The sequence below is a fragment of the Haplochromis burtoni genome, unplaced genomic scaffold (genome assembly GCF_018398535.1).
Source record: "Haplochromis burtoni strain Fernald_Lab_line unplaced genomic scaffold, NCSU_Asbu1 Contig_66, whole genome shotgun sequence".
Classification (NCBI taxonomy): domain Eukaryota; kingdom Metazoa; phylum Chordata; class Actinopteri; order Cichliformes; family Cichlidae; genus Haplochromis; species Haplochromis burtoni.
Window position 1 is genome coordinate 133946 of NW_024582427.1, and position 17790 is coordinate 151735.

Consider the following 17790-nt stretch of genomic DNA (forward strand, 5'->3'; position numbering starts at 1 on the left):
ACACACACACACACACACACACACACACACACACACACACACACACACACACACATGACAATCTTCATTAATATTTGTAAAAGGTTTGATAATCAGTAATCAGGTTAGGTTACTCAAAGACAACATCTGCATGCACATGATTTACTATAAAAGCAGCGGTTCCCTGCAGCCTGCAGGTCACTGATAGTATTTCTCCTTTGCCCTGCAGCTGAGCAGACTTTCAAAATAAGTTTCTGTGGAATATTAGGACTGGCAACCACTGTAGGGTATTGCAGTAAGCTTTACAAAGAGCCCACTGTCTCCTGCCTGTGGAAAAAACAGAGTTTCATTTTCATTTTTAGTCACAGTCTTTGTACAGTTACCTTTCTGCCCATCCTTCCACTGGGATGCTTTCTCTGTCTAGAGGTTTGCTTTTCATAGGCACATCTCCCACAAGAAACCCTGGGCATGTTCCTGCCAAGAAATGAGGAGTGTTTTTTAAATTAGGTGTTTATTTACATGTTACTTACAAGAAGCTCTATAGCTTCCTTTATGCTCTCTATGCCATCTCTTTCAGTTACATGCCAGATGTTATTTCAGGCCTTAACTAAAAGCTGACAGCGAAGAGAGCAGTTACAGTGTAGACCCCAGTGAGGTAAAGTGGCAGTAACTTGTGGCCCTTTACTAAGAAGCTCTGAGTGTGTGCTTTTGCTGCTGCTCATTAGTAACTCTGGATTGATCTTCAAGCCTAACAGCAAATATTAAAAGGTGATCAAATCTAAATTAAGTTGGGCAATAAATGTGTAGATTCAACTTAGATCATTTTTGTGTTGCACATGGGTGTGAGCGGTTAGGCTGCATCAGGTTGAACCTGTCTGGTAAGCTGCTGCTAGCAGCACATTTGTAGACAGCGTGAGACTCAGACACAGGAAACCACCTAATCTTCCCAGAGAGCAAATACACCAGATCACAAAATAGAGCTCAAGTTCAACAGTCGCAGACAAACACAAACACACAGCTCTATATCTGATGCTGGCGAAGTCTCAGTCAAAGAGAGAACACAAGGCGGTCCCCGTGTTTTGCATGTCCTTAGATGGTGTTAGAAACCGGAAAGCAGACACTTGTGGTGCCCTTTTTTTTTCAGTTTGACAACAAAAAGAGGCGCGCTGAGTTGATAGTCAGTTTGTGGAAGTGTCACAATCTGCATATGATCTAGAAAGAAGCATGCGGTGGTGTAGCCGCATGAGAACAAGAACTGCGAAATGAACTTGAGCATTTAGTAATTCTCTTTCAAACACTTTGTGTATTTCTATGGGACGCAGTTCTGGAACCCAAAAGTAAATCCTCACTGCATAATGAGTCACTTTCTCTGCTGCTAACTATAATTATTAGAGGTAACACAAAGGAGTCATACCTGCACTAATACAGATTGTAGTGTTACATTAAAATAAATCAAGTCGGGTTGTTTAAAGCCACTTGAAACAAAACAAAACAAGGCTGTCCATCATGTCTCCACGCCTCGTCCAGTCTGGACTCATAGTTACTGGAACGATGACATCACACGTGACACTCTCTTCTATTTCACTCACCTTGAACAGCTGCCAGAAAAAAAGATAAAACTCCACTTGGACCAACTATAACTGTAAGATGCTGTGTAAGCACTGACTAATCATAAGTGAGTCATGGGTGCTATTTTTCCCCCCAATCAACCACTTTAATACTTCAGACACATTTATCTGATAAGACCTCTGCAGAGGTGTTGCCTGAACATGCCTTGGAGCCATTTTGCATTTTTTTATACCCTGTACTGGTGTTTTTACGCAGCTAAATGAAAGTCTTCCACGACTAAAGTCTTTACTACATTATATTTATCATACAACATGTGTAGACCTTTGTTTGAGCATAGGTTCTGACATAATGAGAGCAAGATCATGTGCATGACAATGTAAAAACACTACCGAAATAAACGTGCAAGCTATGAAGTTCCTCTTTTTGCTAAATGACATTAAATGAGTTGCGACTGTGGGAAAAACAAGCCTTCCGACAAGTATGATGACTGGTGCAGCCAGTATTTCACGCGGGTGCCCCTCAAGGGCCAGTTTTTTTTTTTGTTTTTTTTTTATCAGAATTTACTCATTAGTGATGCTTCCCTTATCATCTGTATTACAATTAGGTGAATGAGGTATTAAATGTTATAGAAACCTCCCTTATGAGTGTTTGCCAACATTATTTATTGGTAGTAATGTGACTTTATTTTTAATATTTCATGATTAAAGGCTCCACTTTCAGTGCTGGTATTTTGTCTGCAATGATATCAGAAAGTTAGGAGTGTTCATTGCTCAGTTGTGTTATATATGTCTGTCTGCAGTCTGTGGTGTACTGTCACGGAGGACGGATTGGGTTCTATCAGGGCGACATCCGTCTCCTCCCAGATGACATGAAGGCCCTGCGGCCGACCATTTTCCCCGTGGTGCCTCGACTGCTCAATCGCATGTATGACAAGGTGAGATGAACAGATACCAAGACTGCTTTTGTTTGAAGCTGTTGTTAGTTCTGACTGAAGCAACCTGTCCATTCCACTTGGAATTACAAAAGATGTTTGGTCCTGTAACAGGAAAACAAGCACCTAAACTGGCAAATGTTACAGTTTAAATGTGAATGTAGTTTGCTCTAACTCTCCAGCATATACCATTAAATCAAGTCTGCTCAACCCTAGAACCTCTAAATTTCAAAGAGAGCCATTAGGGGGTAATAATGTGAATGGTGGCTATTTGTTGGTATTTCTTGCTAGCAGATAATTTTGCTAATTATCTACATAAATAGCTGGACATGTTTTAAGCGCTATATCAGCTGAGACAGGGCTGTCGTCAACTAAGAAATGTGTGTTTTCGCTTTGTTACCAGATTTTCAGCCAGGCAAACACCCCGTTAAAGCGTTGGTTGCTCAACTTTGCTGCCAAGAGAAAAGGTGCTGAAGTCAGCAGCGGGATCATTCGCAGTGACAGCGTCTGGGACAAAATCTTCTTCAGTAAGATTCAGGTAAACGGTGTTTCCAGCACCTAAGCCCTGCGCTACTATGGACAGACTCTACAGCTGTTCTTATAGCCATGCTACATCATATTATATATGCTACGCGTGGTTGTGAAAAAATGAATTATGATCCATTTTGATATCAAAGTTACATTTATACATATGTTCCTGTGTGTTTTTAAAGAGAAACAAAAACAGTTGCATAACTATCATAAACAAGTAGGTTAACAGGACAAGTAGCAGGGAAGGACATTTACATCCAAACGTACTTCATTGTTGCGTTTAAGCCTCTTGGTATTTGTGCTAGTTATGCAACTTACCTTGAATGTCAGTCATTCCCCTTATTGTTACTACTTATTTTAACCATCCTTGATTAAAATCTCTTAAAATCTCAACTAATCTGCTTCTTCAGGACTGTGTTGGTGAGATTGTGTTTGCATTTTATTAGCCATGCACTCAATGAAACAGTCTTTGTCCTACCAGGTCACTAGTGATTTAATCTCAGTTTATTGAGGTGTGCAAGTAACACTCCTGTGAATTTAAAAGTAAAAAGTCCAAAGTGGCACATGTGAGTAAGGCTAACTTTGCACAATGTCCTGAATTCTTGTCCTCGCATTGTTCGCACGTCATGTGTGAAGGTCAGAATGTGACAACATCCGGACTGGTGCTGTGAAGCTTTGTGGTTTATTTTTAAAACAGAAAATAATGAGCCTTCTGTATTTACAATGTGTTTCTGCAGGCTAGCTTGGGAGGAAGGCTGAGGATGATTATAACAGGAGCAGCTCCTACCTCACCCACTGTCCTGGGATTTCTCAGAGCAGCTCTAGGATGTCAGGTCAGACCCATTAAGTGTGCCCTTATTTCTCTAACAAGCCCCTGTGATATGAGAGTAGGTCTAAACCCTTAACCCTAACCATAACTTTACAACTGTCAAGTTTTTTGCTGTCAGTAATTTTACAGATTTTGATTCACAAGCTAACATCTACATTTGCTTCAACATCACGTGTGTCTGCGTGCAGGTGTATGAGGCATATGGCCAGACAGAGTGCACAGCTGGCTGCACCTTCACCACACCTGGAGACTGGACCCAAGGTAGGCGACAGTGATTGTGCAAGCATGTAGAAGACAGATCACAAGACAGATGTATCCTTATCTGTCTTTGAAGCACTGAACCTGTTTACGTGACTCAGTTCAAAGGTTTTAAAGTGTTAAAAATGGGTTATGATTTTAAGGAATGACCAACAACCATAAACCTAAATAGATCCCTAATTACAAGTCTTTCACAACTACTTGGCACTGTTAAAAAGCTTAAAACTTTGTGAGTGAGCATGCAGTTTTGAGCTGATGTGATGGCATAGACCCTCAAGGAGTATCTGTTTTGCACCCACGTGGAAAAAAAGCATAGGCTGAGAGTGTGTGGCAGGCTGAGGAAGAAACGACTAAGGAGAGTACTGTTAGAAAAAAAAACAAGTCTGGAATTGTGAGCAAGACAGGAAGGAAATAGCTGTTAGGTCATATTGCAATAGTTAACACTGCAAGTTTAGGTGATTTCCAACAACAACAAGCTCAAATAAAAGACCAATATCTGCTATAAAGACCCGTTTTTACCCTCCAGATTGGGTGTATTGTGGCTGTGTTATTTTCAGCAGCCAGGCATTGCAGGTAATTTCCAAGTAACCTCTATGCATTCATATATGCATGAAACTCTGTTCTGATTGGCTGCCTAAGTCAGTATAATGTGGAGCTTTCTCTGAGAGAGAAATATATTTGCTGCACGCAGTTAAGAGACAGTTGAAGCGAAACAAAGTGCTGATTTTCATTTTAATTACTCATTTTCCTTTCCTAGTTCAAAAGTGATTGGAAAGTTTTTCATACATATAAAAAAATATATACACTGTTCCCTTTTAACAGTGCAACACAAATGCAGAACAACAAGAAGACTGTAAAAACAACAAAAGTGACAAGTTAACAATAGAAAAAGAAGGCAGAAAAAAAGCACATGTGCATGAATGCATGAAGCCATGGGCAGGTGTTATGCAGGGGTGCGCGTCTGGATCGGTGGGTGGGTTTGCTAACAAACATAAAGGGTAACACAAAAGTCAAAGAAAAAATTAAAGACTAATATTATTTAAAATGATGTTAAAAACTACTAAAATAAATCTAAATTATACTAAATTTAAAATGCTATTACAGCTAAAGAACTGAACATGAAGCACAGAAAAATAGGCTGATATTATTATTATTATTATTATTATTACATTATGTTAAAGTAATCAACTCAAAACCTCCTTTTTGAAAAGTAAAAGCTTTCCCTGTGTTTATGGCCACATATTTTTTGAATTGATTGTATTGCATAAACGAAGGTCTGAAGCAAACAAATGTGCTCTAAGTGTCAACCTACTGTGAGACAGTGTGAGACAGAGCTTCATAATACAGTCAAGCATCACCCCCTGCTGTTCACTTCTGATAATTCACAGATATCTGTAATTATCAGATCACCAAATGATGACGACTAGTTTTCCTTTAGATTTAATTAGTTAGTAAAAATATCGTTAATTAAACCACCTTTCCTCCTCACATAGAATTGATGCTCAGTGTTGAGCATTTTATCAATTTGTAGTCCTCCTTTTTGTTCAACAGTGGAAAGTGAGGAAGGAAATCGAGTTGTTGTGTTTCTAATGTTTCTTCTTGTACTGACCAACAGGCCACGTTGGGGCTCCGCTGCCATGCAACCTCATTAAACTGGTGGATGTACCCGAGAAGAACTACTTTGCCTCCAAGGGAGAGGGAGAGGTAAGCAAAGCGATTTCAACAGAAACACAAGATGCACTTAGAGAGCACAAACCTAAATTAAAAGCAGCATTTACTTTCAAGGAAATAGTATTGTATTTTTGATATATTCACTTTCTCTTCTTTGTTCTTTTTAAACGTACTTTAAGACGTTTGTAGTGCAATAAAAATCACATGGGGGGGAGGGGGGGGGGGTGATAGAAGCCTATTTTGACTACACAACCATTATATAGGTGATAATGGATAGTAGGTACTGATTTGTAAATAACTGAAGATAAACAGCATGAGCTTATTATTAGTTATTATAAAATTATACTATAGTTTATTATAACTAACTAGGCAGCTCATTCACTTTCTCTTCACAATACTTTATTTAAAGTTAGAAAACACATTTTGGGGTCAGCTTGAAAGAAAGATAGATGTGAAATGTAAAGGTAAGGCCTAAGGTCCAATGACTTAATGTTTGGATGCAAATGCAATATAATCTAATATCTAGAATCCCCATGCACCAGTATCATTTCCTAAATTTTGTCAAAACAAACAAAAGCAGTAGAATTTTAAGAACTGTTTAATGATTTAATCAATTTTATAAAAGTTTGACCTTAACTGACCTTGAAGAAGTTGCCAGAGGTCCAAAGAAACGTGATATTTGGAATCCCCATATTTTGCTTCCTATATGCCTTTATGTTGTCAAAAAAAAAAACAATAGCAGTTAGAAACAAAGCTTTAAATAGCTCTATTATCACTATTATCATTTTGGCTTGTAGATCAATCTACTGGCCTTGAAGGAGAGGTCAGAGGTCAAATGTAACATGATATTTTAAATATTTATATAGCACTTTCTATCTGTTGACAATACACCCCATACTTATAAGAGTCATAGTTTTAAGTTATAAGGCTTTTTGTCCATTTTCAACCAATAAATTATTAATTTGACCTTCATGACCTTGGTGCATGTAAGGCACATTTCAGTGGCTTGTTAACAAGACGCCACTCTACACCTCTACAACGTTTTACGAGAATTCATTGAAAACTTGTTTATAGACAGAATGACACGTATGCATGCAAATGCAACCAAAAACGTAACCACTTTTGTGGTAGAAATAAGTAACATACGTGCATATGTAAGGATGTGTGTAGGTCTGTAGGTGTGTTTTCACTGTATGCCAGAGAGTAGTTTTTACAGCTTTGACGTGAGCATTTTGAAATGTCAAGAAATGAGGGCAGATGTGAAGTGTGTTATAAAGATCAGAATTGAAAACTGATTACCAGCATACCAGCATATAAGGGTTGACACAGAGGACAAATACAGTAAAGGGAAAAAGAAAGTACACATTTCTAAAGTTTTACATGTCTGCATATAACCTCGCCAGGTTCTGAAATTAGGTAACTGCACCTCAGATGGAGAACCACACATGACTTATTACACTGTTTACACTTAATTTTGGAATCTGATAAGAACCGGATATTTTTTTTATTATGTCCTGATATGTAAAATGTTAGAAAGATGTACTTTTTGTCATGTGACTGTACATGTTTATAGGAAGGGTAACGTATACAATTTTCGGACTTTATAAACAACGTTGCATGTGTTTGTAGAGGACATGTGCTTAACCTCTAACCCTGACCCTGTTTGACTTTTCTAATCTGTCAACCAGATTTGTGTAAAAGGACCAAACGTGTTTAAAGGCTACCTCAAAGACCCAGAGAGAACAGCGGAGACACTGGATGCCGATGGCTGGCTCCACACGGGAGATATTGGGAAATGGCTACCTGTACGTATACGCAGCTTACATTTGAGACTAGTCATAGATTTTGAAAAATCCCTTGTGTTTATATGAGAACAATCCATAATATTTTGTTTAAAATGATATTTCTCGTTTTCCGTAGAATGGCACGCTGAAGATCGTTGACAGGAAAAAGCACATTTTCAAGCTGGCGCAGGGTGAGTACATCTCCCCTGAGAAGATCGAGAACATCTACATTAGGAGCGAACCTGTGGCACAGCTTTATGTTCATGGAGATAGTCTGCAGGTAAGGACATTTAATCAGTTACAGGAAGTGCAATGTGAAGTAGAACTCCTGCTCAAATTTATGTGTTCCAAGGCCTGGTAGTCATCTTTGGCTCCTAAGAGCCTGCAAGTACATCTGGGCTATGTGTTACTTAGTGTTGATTTTCTATTTTGATCACTATCCAATACACCTTGTTTTTTTTTCTCAGTCCTGTTTGGTAGGAATAGTTGTTCCTGACCCTGAAACCATGCCTGAATGGGCCAAGAAGAAAGGTATCTTGGGCACCTACGAGGACCTATGTAAAAACACTGTAAGTGGCATATGGTTGTAACACTTATAGTTAATATTATTAAAACCTACTGGAAGTTATTTAGAAATGTAACAAAGCTCCCTCTCTCCTTTGTTTAACAGGAGTTAAAGAAGGGAATCCTTGAAGATTTGGTGCGTCTTGGAAAAGCCAGTGGCCTCCATTCTTTCGAGCAGGTAAGTAGGAACTTAACTGTTTGTAAGTGTATTTTTTCTTGATACCTTAAGACATGTAAGATAACATTTTACAGTATCTCCATAAACAGTATGTGCCTGATGTAACATCCTTTAGATGAAATTTTAATGTCTTTAAGTAATCTAGTTATTCACAGATCCCTCCAAGCAATACCACAATATCTAAATTAATGAAATACTGCAGATACAGCTATGGTAATAAAATATATATGTTTTAAAATAATAATTAAAATATTAATGTTTTAAATTATTTCAAAGGAGATTAAGCCAAGTGAAACAAGAATGCTACTGGCATAAATTCTTGTGCTGTTTGATAAGTTATATGCTACATTTATATACTATCAGGGATTGGTCTTGTGATTCTTGCAAGAGTATTGGCTAACAATGCATTTGTGGCTATAAGATGAAGTAAACTTAAGAGCAGTATTTATCTCATTCACCATCTTGTTTTTTTCTTTTGTTTTATTCTTCTAAAGGTGAAGAACATCTACATTCACAATGAGATGTTCTCCATTCAAAATGGCCTGCTGACTCCGACGCTAAAGGCTAAAAGACCGGAGCTGAAGGAGTTTTTTAAGGCGAAGATTGATGAGCTCTACAACAGCATCTCTATGTGAAGGCTGGCGGACCTGAGTTTTCTTAAAGCAATCAAACAACAACAACAGACGCTTTGTCCAGCGACCTGCAGTGGGACAAAGATGTGTCACCTGACGCTTAACGTGCTTTCGGAAAGCAAAGCAAAACTGGCCCAACGGTAGATGATTAAAAATGCCTAGATAAAAACAAATTAAAGAAATCAATAAAGCGAAATACAATGCACATTGTCATATGTATTTCCTTTTTATGTACGCATTCACTGTTTCATAATTAATTGAAAACATATTTTAAATCGACACTTAAAAATTTTAGTCCATAAAAAGGAACGTATTTCTTTTTTCATGTGACATGAATTTCCATCACAAAACAAAAACAATTTCAGGGTTAGCCAGCAGAGGGCAGCATGGAGTTACCCATAATGAATGTAAAGAATGGTTACTGGGATTTTATAAGGGGGTGAAAAGAAACTTGTTCTTACTACAAATGAAGACGCATCATAAATGCCAAAACTCTCCAATTATTTAGGGTGGAATGACTCAACCGTTTTAGGGGTGTGGCAATGTGTTGACTTTATTAGCTAGCATTAGCTGTAGGGATACTGCTACTTACTGTGAATTAAGTTCAATTAATCAACTGTCAGTTTATTAGGGGACAGGTTAAAAAGCTGGGGGAGAACGTCTTGGCACAATTCACGTGATGTGCTGATAGCTGATTTCTGTATGCTTACAGTAAACAATGATTTAAAGGAGGACAACAAGCTAATGCTAGCAGATTCCCACATGGTAGCTAGAGTCTTATTAGTACATCACTAATACAAATATCAACTGATTAAATTCAAAACCAATGTCTCAGTCAGTTTGACTCACGCCTATTAATTTTAATGTCAGATGGAAAATCATGTCACCGAAAAACTTTCCATTAAGTTATTTTAGAGTTTAGTTTTTAACATTGGCTTCTCACATGATTCACACTGTCAGTGAATACAAAAAAAGATAATAATGTCCACGAAATGGTGTGTATTGTACGATGTATTTTTGTTTTCTTTGTTTTAATTGAGGCATTTAAAATCATCCATACATTGCTACCTGCTATTGACCCAAAAACAAATACACCCACTCCCCAGCATCAGAAACTCAGCATCATCATTCCCACTTCCTCAGCTCTTCTTTCCTCTTTAAATCTACCAGCCAAACAAAACTCATCTGTTTTACAAGAGTAACACAGTCATACGACAGCAAGTGTGATGTTTTAGTGTATAGTGTAGCTCCAGGAGATGTCAAAATGTACATTAATGCTGACACCTTGTAGAATTGTAATGGATTTCATCCCCAGTGGAAAAAGTTAGATTTTCTTTGAATAAAAAAACGGCGCTAGTAAGGCGGCTGATACACCACCCCGAACAGATACAAGAATTAAAGTTGGGTATAACCCAAATATGGTGCAATTAGATGAAATTACACCCTTCTGTTTGAAAGCAGATTTACAATAATAAGGTTCAGAGAGAGAGCAGCTGCCTTTCAAATCATCGCTGTCCACACTGTCCCATGTAAAGCATCTCAATGTCTGAGCCACACCCAAATTACACTTTGTGTCATGTATCCGCGCACTCATTCATTATGTCAGTTCAACATGGCTGCAGTCAGAGGTTTAGCATGCATGCTCCTTGTTTATGTAAGGGCCGGCGATCTGTAACGGTCATCGAGGTTCAGACTTCTTTTTCACTCATCTTTGCACAAAGAGAATGTCAGGTAAAAGAAAACAAAATATCTAATGCAACACCAGGTCTCGGGGCAATGCATGCAATTTGCCCTGTAATGCTGGGACCATTGGCATTTAACGAGAAAAAAGACAAGCATTTCTTTATGGTCATTAGGAACCGGTTGTATCTAGCTGCTGACAGCCACAGCTGCAGGTACAGGGCTGTTTCACTTAGAAGAGCCAATGATGAATTCCGCTAGAACAAACATCAACTTTTAAACAAACGATACCATGTTTTTTAAAAAGGTTTACACGTAGAAGTAATGTATTCGCTTTTTAAGTTGATTACCGTCCCAAAGCATAAACAATGCGGATGTACATAAATGAAGACAGCTAGATGTAAGCATATTTATTGAATCAATGGTTTGAATGATTTTTTTTTCTCTCTTATTGCGTGTAGTGAGATGAACTGTACTTATTTATTTATCTATTCTGCTGTAAAAATGGAATAAGCACCATATCCTGTAATGATCGAGTGCAGCAATCGGGATGAGGGAGGTTGGGGATTAGGACAAGGGCAGTGAAATAAAAAATGTTCTGGAATGATTTTCAACTAGTGTCTTGGTCCTTTTTTAATGATGTTGAATGCAATTTTTTATGTCAGGATGGTAACATGAAAAAAGACTGAACTATCCTCCAGATTAGCAGTGATGAGAGGAACTCATAAAGGACAGTACCAACCACAGTATCAAAATACTCCATTACGTAAAGGAATAGGAGTATTTTAAGCTTAATGCACTTCACAAATCTATTTACACTCATATCAAAATATTATTTTATTTTCTAAAAGGTAAGTAATATTGTTTTTAGATGCAAGAAAGACTGTGTTCCTTTGGCCCTTTGTCACACAATCAATCTTAACATGTGATGAGAACAGCTCTTAAAGAACAGTTGAAAGGAAAGCTGGGAGAGAGAGCAGGGGAAAAAATGCATCAACCCAATGAGCTAAACTAGCACCCGAAATAGTGGTCAAAATGGTTACAATATCTTGCCAAAGTTCAAACTCAACATCACAATGAGGACGAAAGGTAATTTAAATGACTTTGAACACAGCATGGTTATTGGTGCCAGATCTAAGAATGTCAGAAACTGTTCCCTTACTGGGGTTTTCCCACAGAACAGTCTCTAGGGTCTACAGAGACTGGCCTGAAAAACAGAAAATATCCTGTAAGCAGCAGTTATCTGGGGAAATGACTTGTTGATGCCAGAGGTCAGAAGAGAATGGCGAAATTGCTTTGAGCTGATAGAAAGGCAACAGCAACTCAAATAACCACTCACTACAACCAAGGTATGCAGAAGATCATCTCTGAATGTGCAACACACCAAACCTTGATCCAAATTGCTACAATAGCAGAAGACCACAACTGTTGTCACTCTTGTCAGCTAAGAACAGAAAACAGAGGCTAAGATTTGCACAGGCTCACCAAAACTTGAACAATAGTAGATGCATGCATGCATCCTGCCTCTGCTGGTGTAATATTAGGGACATTTTCTAAGCACATGTGAGCTCCTTAGTACCATAATTTAAATGCCACAGCATACAGCAGAATTGCTGACAATGTCTATCCCTTTATGACCAGTGTACCGGTCTTCTGGTGGCTCTTTGCAGCAACACCCTACAGTATGTCACAAACCTTTAATCACCTCATGTTTCTTACTGTACTCAAATACTTTCCAGCACCTTGCTGAATCTATACCACCAAGAATTAAGGCAATTCTTAAGGCAAAAGAAGAAGCTTAGGGGGCTTTACCTAATGAAGTCTATCAATGCTATGTTAAGCTAGGCTGAGTTCTTTGTTTGTGTCCATTTCTGCAAACGAACTTTAAAACAGACCCAATTTTACTATGGCAGGGCAGTGATTTCACTTTTATCGCATCTGTCAAGGCATGGCAAGCATGAAGGTCGACATAAACGCTTACCAAATCTTTCCAGAGTTTCTAAATAGCATACAAATGCGAATAAATCGCTTCGGTCGTGCGTTAAAAGTGGTGATTGGCAGCTGATCACATATTCTGCAGGTGTGCTTGGTTGCTAAGTAACGCACAGAATGGTCAGGGGACGATAAAGGCAGAACTTGAAGCATTAGATTAAAGACACTCTCTCCTAATTATATTTTTTACTAGTACCATTAGCTGAAGCAGTTTTATAGTGTAGCAGTTCACTGAATGGCAAGTGATTTGGTCTTTAAGTCAGTTTAATTGGAAATGGATCGATACAAGCGCCAGATTAGACTCCGTTGTGACAGTGGATTACCTATCAAACGAGATACACCCGTGAAACCAGCGCTGACCAGACGAGACCGTAAGAAAAACACTGTAATACACATTTTAACGCAGTCTACATTAAAACGTTAAACTTCAGGTGGCTTACTTGTTTATTTAAAAGTTAAAGCTTTAATCTTGGTCTGAGCCTAGTTCTCATTGTGAGGACAAAAAGGTGTTGGGAAATATATTATGAACACCTTCATGTTTCTTATCTCAGGTTTTAACTGCTTTTCTAAATCTGTTAAATCTACTTAGTGTAAACCTAAGAGGAGATCTAATATATCTATTGATTGTACACTTTTAAAAAAAAAAGTGTAAATAAAGGCAAAGCCATTTTCTGTTCTCATTAAATTGTTCTCTGCATCCATGCTTTCAAACTTTAAGAGCACAGGAAACTTCTATTCCGCAAGCATTATGAAGCTTTTCCAGAAGAACCTGAGAGGGAAGTCACGAATGACTCCACTGTCAAACCAAAGAGCCCAGTATCTGTAAGTGTGCCCAGATGTTTTGTATTATGTAAGATTAACAGTCACTGATGTCCAATATTTACTAGCTCACAATTATGGGTGACGAGAAGAAAATATGAAGGAATCTACGTGGAGAAAAAAAACAAGTGAATGTTGATGCTGAAGCCACAAAGAGTCCCCCAATAAACTGGCAAGAAGTTAAAGTGACATGTGCATTTTGTTCTATAGAACACATACATCAGATCATGTGAGAAAAGAGTGAAGAGCAATTATTCAGAAAATGAGGAAATTAGTGTTTGGTTGACGATTTATTTGTTGTAACAGCGCTTCTTGGCGATAAGTCTTATACTCTATTTCCCCTTAAAGGTGCATTGAGGAGCCGAGTATGTGGGTGAACAACCTGCCAAATTTCTCTGCCAGTGCCAGACAGATATATTGCCCTGAAGAATTATTACAACAAAAAAATCAGCAACCAAAGACAAATTTGACTGAAGAGTTTAAGTATAAAAAAGCATTAGAATCAGATGCTATAACCTTCAGTCACCAGATTCGTTTTATTTCCTCTCCTTTCTATGCTTATTCTTTTCACACAGGCCAACACTGTACACCATAAATCTACTTTTAGCTTAAGCACTCCTGCATTTATTGAAACTACCAGACACAAAGCAACCGTACCTGCCATTCAAGTGACTGTAGTAGAGGCTCATGAAGGTGATGAAATGTCGGGTAAAGAAGACGAGCAAAGCTTCACATTATCTAGCATGGAGACTGCCACAACTTTCAGCTCTGGTGACACAGAGGATGAGGACTTTTTGGACTCTGCAACTTCTAACAATCTTCCCTCTCCAGAGATCTTCAGAAGAGAAAACAAGGGTGTGTCTAAGTGCATTTGTATGTGTACATTTTTGTATGTCCACAGCCATACTTGGTCTCTCACTTTTATTTTTGTCTTGATAGTGGAAACCTTCAATTTTTCCATTAAGGAAGACCTGCTGGATCTCCATCGTCACATAAAAAACTCCACTTTGTTGGATGTCAGCCATGCTGAGAGCATACACATGCATCATCCCCCTAACCTTTCTACCATCCTGGGTAATACTGGGAAAAAATCTCAGGCACACTTTAATTTTCTCTCTTTTTTTTCAGTTCAATAAATTCCACTTAATTGAACAAAGGTATTAAGAGTATAACTTTATTCATACTCAGTCGTGTTTGGTATGTCCCTTTTTTTTTTTTTTTTTTTGCAAGCTCCTTAGACTCCATCTGATAATTACATTTAAAATGTTTCTCTTTTAGAAGTAGCAAATGAACAAAAAAGGGAACAGTAACTTTGTTTTTATAGCATATTTTAATGTTCTTAGAAAAAATGCCAAGTATGCTTTAATTAAATGCAGTCTTATTTATATGCGTACCCAAACCATACCTGTGTGTCTGAAAAGGAGTAACTCTGTCTGCAGATGCCTCCACTATTCTTGCTGAAAAGACCTGTGAGATCAGGTAAGTCTTCTCAGTTGAATCTCAAAGCATTTAGTACTTGTGGCTCACGCAATTTAACTGCTTCATTCCTTATTATTTCTTTATCAAGCAACAACAGAGAAGCCGGATCTGCTGCTAAAGTACAAAATGACACATTGAAATCAGGTAAAGGCTCTCATTTCATAAGAAACACATCTTCCTCAAGTAGTATTCAGAGCATGACCATTATTGCAAACTACACTTGCCGACCACTTTATTAGGAATGCTTGTTCAGTTTCCTCACTAAAGCAAATGTATAATCAACCAATCACATAGCATCAACTATGTGCATTTAGGCACTAAGACATGATCATGAAGACCTGCCGAAGTTCAAACTGAGCATCAGAATGGAGAAGAAAGGTGACTTTGAAAGTAGCTTGGTTGTTGGTGCCAAACAGGCTGGTCTGAGTATTTTATAAATTGCTGATCTACTGGGATTGTTCTTCTGGGTTTTACAGGAAGTTGTCAAAAACAAAGAGGGAATATCCAGTGAGCAGCAGTTCTCTTGGAGAAAATGCTTTGATGCCAGAGGTCAGAGAAAAATGGCCTGACTGCTTTGAACTGATGGGAAGGCAACAGTAAACAAATATTTAGAGCATTGCAACCAAGAGGATCTCTGAATGCAGGGCTCACCAACACTGAGTAAGAGAAGACTGGAGCAATGTTGCCTGGTCTGATGAGCCTCGAGTTTTTCTGCACAGTATTCACAGGCTACAATCAGATTTTGGTGTTAACAAAATAAAAGCATGGATCGACCATGCCTTTTTAGAAGCAGTTCATGCTGCTGGTGGTGGGGGTGGTGTAATGGCATGGAGAATATTTTTCTGGCACATGTGGGCCCCTTAGTACCAAGTGAGTATCATTTAAATACCTGATTTCAGTCTGATAGAGCACCTATGGAATGTGGTGAAACAGGAAATCCATATTATTCATATGCAGCCAGCAAATCTGCAGCAACTGTGTGATGCTATCATGTCAATATAGGCCAAATTCTTTGACGAATGTTTCCAGCACCTTATTGAAGTCAAGGAATTTGGGCAGTTCTGGAACCAAAAAGGTGCCCACAACTGTACTAGCAAGGTGTACCTAATGAAGTGCCTGGCAAGTGCATATATTTCATATGTATTTTAAAATCAACTCCACACACAGAAAATAAATAGATATTGTATAATTATTACGACTACTTTTGTGGTTTCTGTCCTAAATTTGCAGACAAAACCTTTAAGAGGAAAACCCCACCAAGAGTAAGAAGTCATCTGCCCATTTATTTACATCTGTTTAAATTTGATATGATGTAGATCATTTTTATTTTGTTAGAAACAAAAGTAAGAGGGATCACAGCCATGATCAAAATGACTTTTATTCCACAGCTCAGCTACAGAAGACCTATCTTGTGTAAGAAGGTGGTTTCATTCAAAAGTCCTGTAATTGCTGAGACCTTTGATGGAAAATGCATACCAGCCTCAAAGTTAATGACTCCCAGTCTCAACAAGCCATTGCAAATGTCCAGCCCACCGGAGGAGTTGAAGCCTGATGCAGAGATCAGCTCGGAAGAAGAAACATTAGCTCTGACCATGTTGCTAAAAAGGTCTGTCAAAACTAGTCATAAGAAACCCAAGCTCTTTGACTTTGCCACCGACAAGGAGAGAGATACTCTCTTTCAGGTCATGAGAGAAAGATGTGTGAAACTCAGAAGTGTTACTTTATTTCCTTTCACAGCTGTTTAGTGCACCGAACCATCTTTCCTGCCACATTTGAAGCTAGAATAAGAAAACAGAAAACTGTGGCTTTACCCCCTCATCTGGATTAGATTAGTCTAATTGTAGAAAGCCCTATATGAAAATGGTCTGTAACTACTTAAAAGAAGGAGAGAAGAATCTATGGAACAAACTTAAAATAACATTTAAGAACTAATTAAAGAGACATGCTAGACTGGCGTTTGTTAATATGAAAAAAGTGTGATGTGAAATGACCACTAGATGGCACATATGTATTTACCTTTAAAAACCATTGTCTGTCTTGTCCATACAGTGAGCTTTTCCACCTTTAAATATGATATATGTGTGTCTATATATGTGTGTGTTTTTTGCTTGTTGTGCTTGTCCATATTTGCATTTATTCTCCTGACACGTGTTACTATGGACTTTCTAAATGAAGAATGATTTAAAAGCAAAGTTTAAATGTATAAGATATGTATTTTAAGTATACTCCATCTATATTTATGTATATTTGTCTTTGTCCTCAAAATCTGCATATGTATTTGATTCAGAAAGTGTCTAAAGCAAATAAAAATACATTAAAATGCCTCTTGTGGCGATCCCTCCGTTCTGTGTTTGATGCGTTTCTTACACTTAATTATTTTCTCAACTGTGTCTTTCAATAATATCTGAAGTGTGTGTGTGTGTGTCAAGCCGTTGAGCAGTCGCACTTAGATATTTTTTTAGTGTGAATAAATTTCATGCTGTCACGATCCCCGACAAAACATCAACACAGCGAATCCACTCACCACGTGGTACTTATACCAAAAATATCAGCCAATCGGGTTATTTGTTGTAGCAGCATTGGCGCCCGGTGAGCCAATCAGAATAATGTAGTGGGTTACCAAGCTGTTCCTGTGACTAATGCGTGTCATATGACTGTGACACCCATGGAGACAGTTACAAGGAACAAGATTTGGTCGTGGATTTGAAAACGGAAAGAGACTTTCTGTACCGAATTCATTTTGGTACAAGATGCCTCCGACTCTCTTTCAGAAACTTTTTAACAAGAGAAATGCGTTTTCATCGCCGCCCCCGAGGTGTAGCAAAGAGGACCCAGCTTTCAGGTAGCTTATTGTGTGCGTGCGTGTCCGTTTGTGGTTTGTGTGTAGGGTTGTG

General features: G+C 38.2%; 3 protein-coding genes across 8 annotated transcripts in view; all 3 read left to right on the forward strand.

Moving 5' to 3' along the window:
• The window catches only part of acsl6 (acyl-CoA synthetase long chain family member 6), a 35877-nt gene extending 24657 nt beyond the window's left edge, over positions 1-11220 (forward strand). For all 3 annotated transcript variants that reach the window (XM_014333798.2, XM_005923081.3, XM_014333799.2), the window contains 10 exons: positions 2348-2482; positions 2883-3017; positions 3748-3843; positions 4028-4100; positions 5713-5801; positions 7457-7573; positions 7689-7832; positions 8020-8121; positions 8223-8294; positions 8789-11220. In XM_014333798.2, the coding sequence (XP_014189284.1) occupies positions 2348-2482; positions 2883-3017; positions 3748-3843; positions 4028-4100; positions 5713-5801; positions 7457-7573; positions 7689-7832; positions 8020-8121; positions 8223-8294; positions 8789-8929 (1104 nt within the window). In that variant the 3' untranslated portion in view covers positions 8930-11220. The remainder of the gene's footprint in view (positions 1-2347; positions 2483-2882; positions 3018-3747; positions 3844-4027; positions 4101-5712; positions 5802-7456; positions 7574-7688; positions 7833-8019; positions 8122-8222; positions 8295-8788) is intronic.
• Positions 11221-12670: 1450 nt separating this feature from the next.
• On the forward strand, positions 12671-17220 carry LOC102312494. 3 transcript variants are annotated; one of them, XM_005923083.3, is made up of 9 exons: positions 12671-12969; positions 13317-13420; positions 13993-14272; positions 14357-14491; positions 14857-14896; positions 14985-15040; positions 16127-16158; positions 16285-16502; positions 16634-17220. In XM_005923083.3, the coding sequence occupies exons 1-9, from the start codon at positions 12873-12875 to the stop codon at positions 16722-16724; spliced, it is 1053 nt and encodes a 350-aa protein (XP_005923145.1). In that variant the 5' UTR covers positions 12671-12872; the 3' UTR covers positions 16725-17220. The 3 variants fall into 3 exon arrangements, with proteins under 3 accessions (XP_005923145.1, XP_005923144.1, XP_014189286.1); XM_005923082.3 differs by having other exon boundaries at positions 16285-17220; XM_014333800.2 differs by lacking the exons at positions 16127-16158; positions 16634-17220 and having other exon boundaries at positions 12673-12969; positions 16285-16437.
• A 311-nt stretch (positions 17221-17531) lies between these two features.
• fnip1 (folliculin interacting protein 1) overlaps positions 17532-17790 on the forward strand; it is a 37741-nt gene continuing 37482 nt past the window's right edge. For both annotated transcript variants that reach the window (XM_005923084.3, XM_005923087.3), the window contains exon 1: positions 17532-17738. In XM_005923084.3, coding sequence (XP_005923146.1) covers positions 17647-17738 — 92 coding nt within the window. In that variant the 5' untranslated portion in view covers positions 17532-17646. The remainder of the gene's footprint in view (positions 17739-17790) is intronic.

Bases quoted from the DNA above. Each gene is read 5' to 3' on its own strand.
- LOC102312494 (XM_005923082.3), top strand. From the start codon at position 12,873: ATGGATCGATACAAGCGCCAGATTAGACTCCGTTGTGACAGTGGATTA. The intron at 13,421-13,992 runs GTAAGTGTGCCC...CTTTTCACACAG, and splicing joins AACCAAAGAGCCCAGTATCT to GCCAACACTGTACACCATAA. The intron at 14,492-14,856 runs GTAATACTGGGA...CTCTGTCTGCAG, and splicing joins TAACCTTTCTACCATCCTGG to ATGCCTCCACTATTCTTGCT.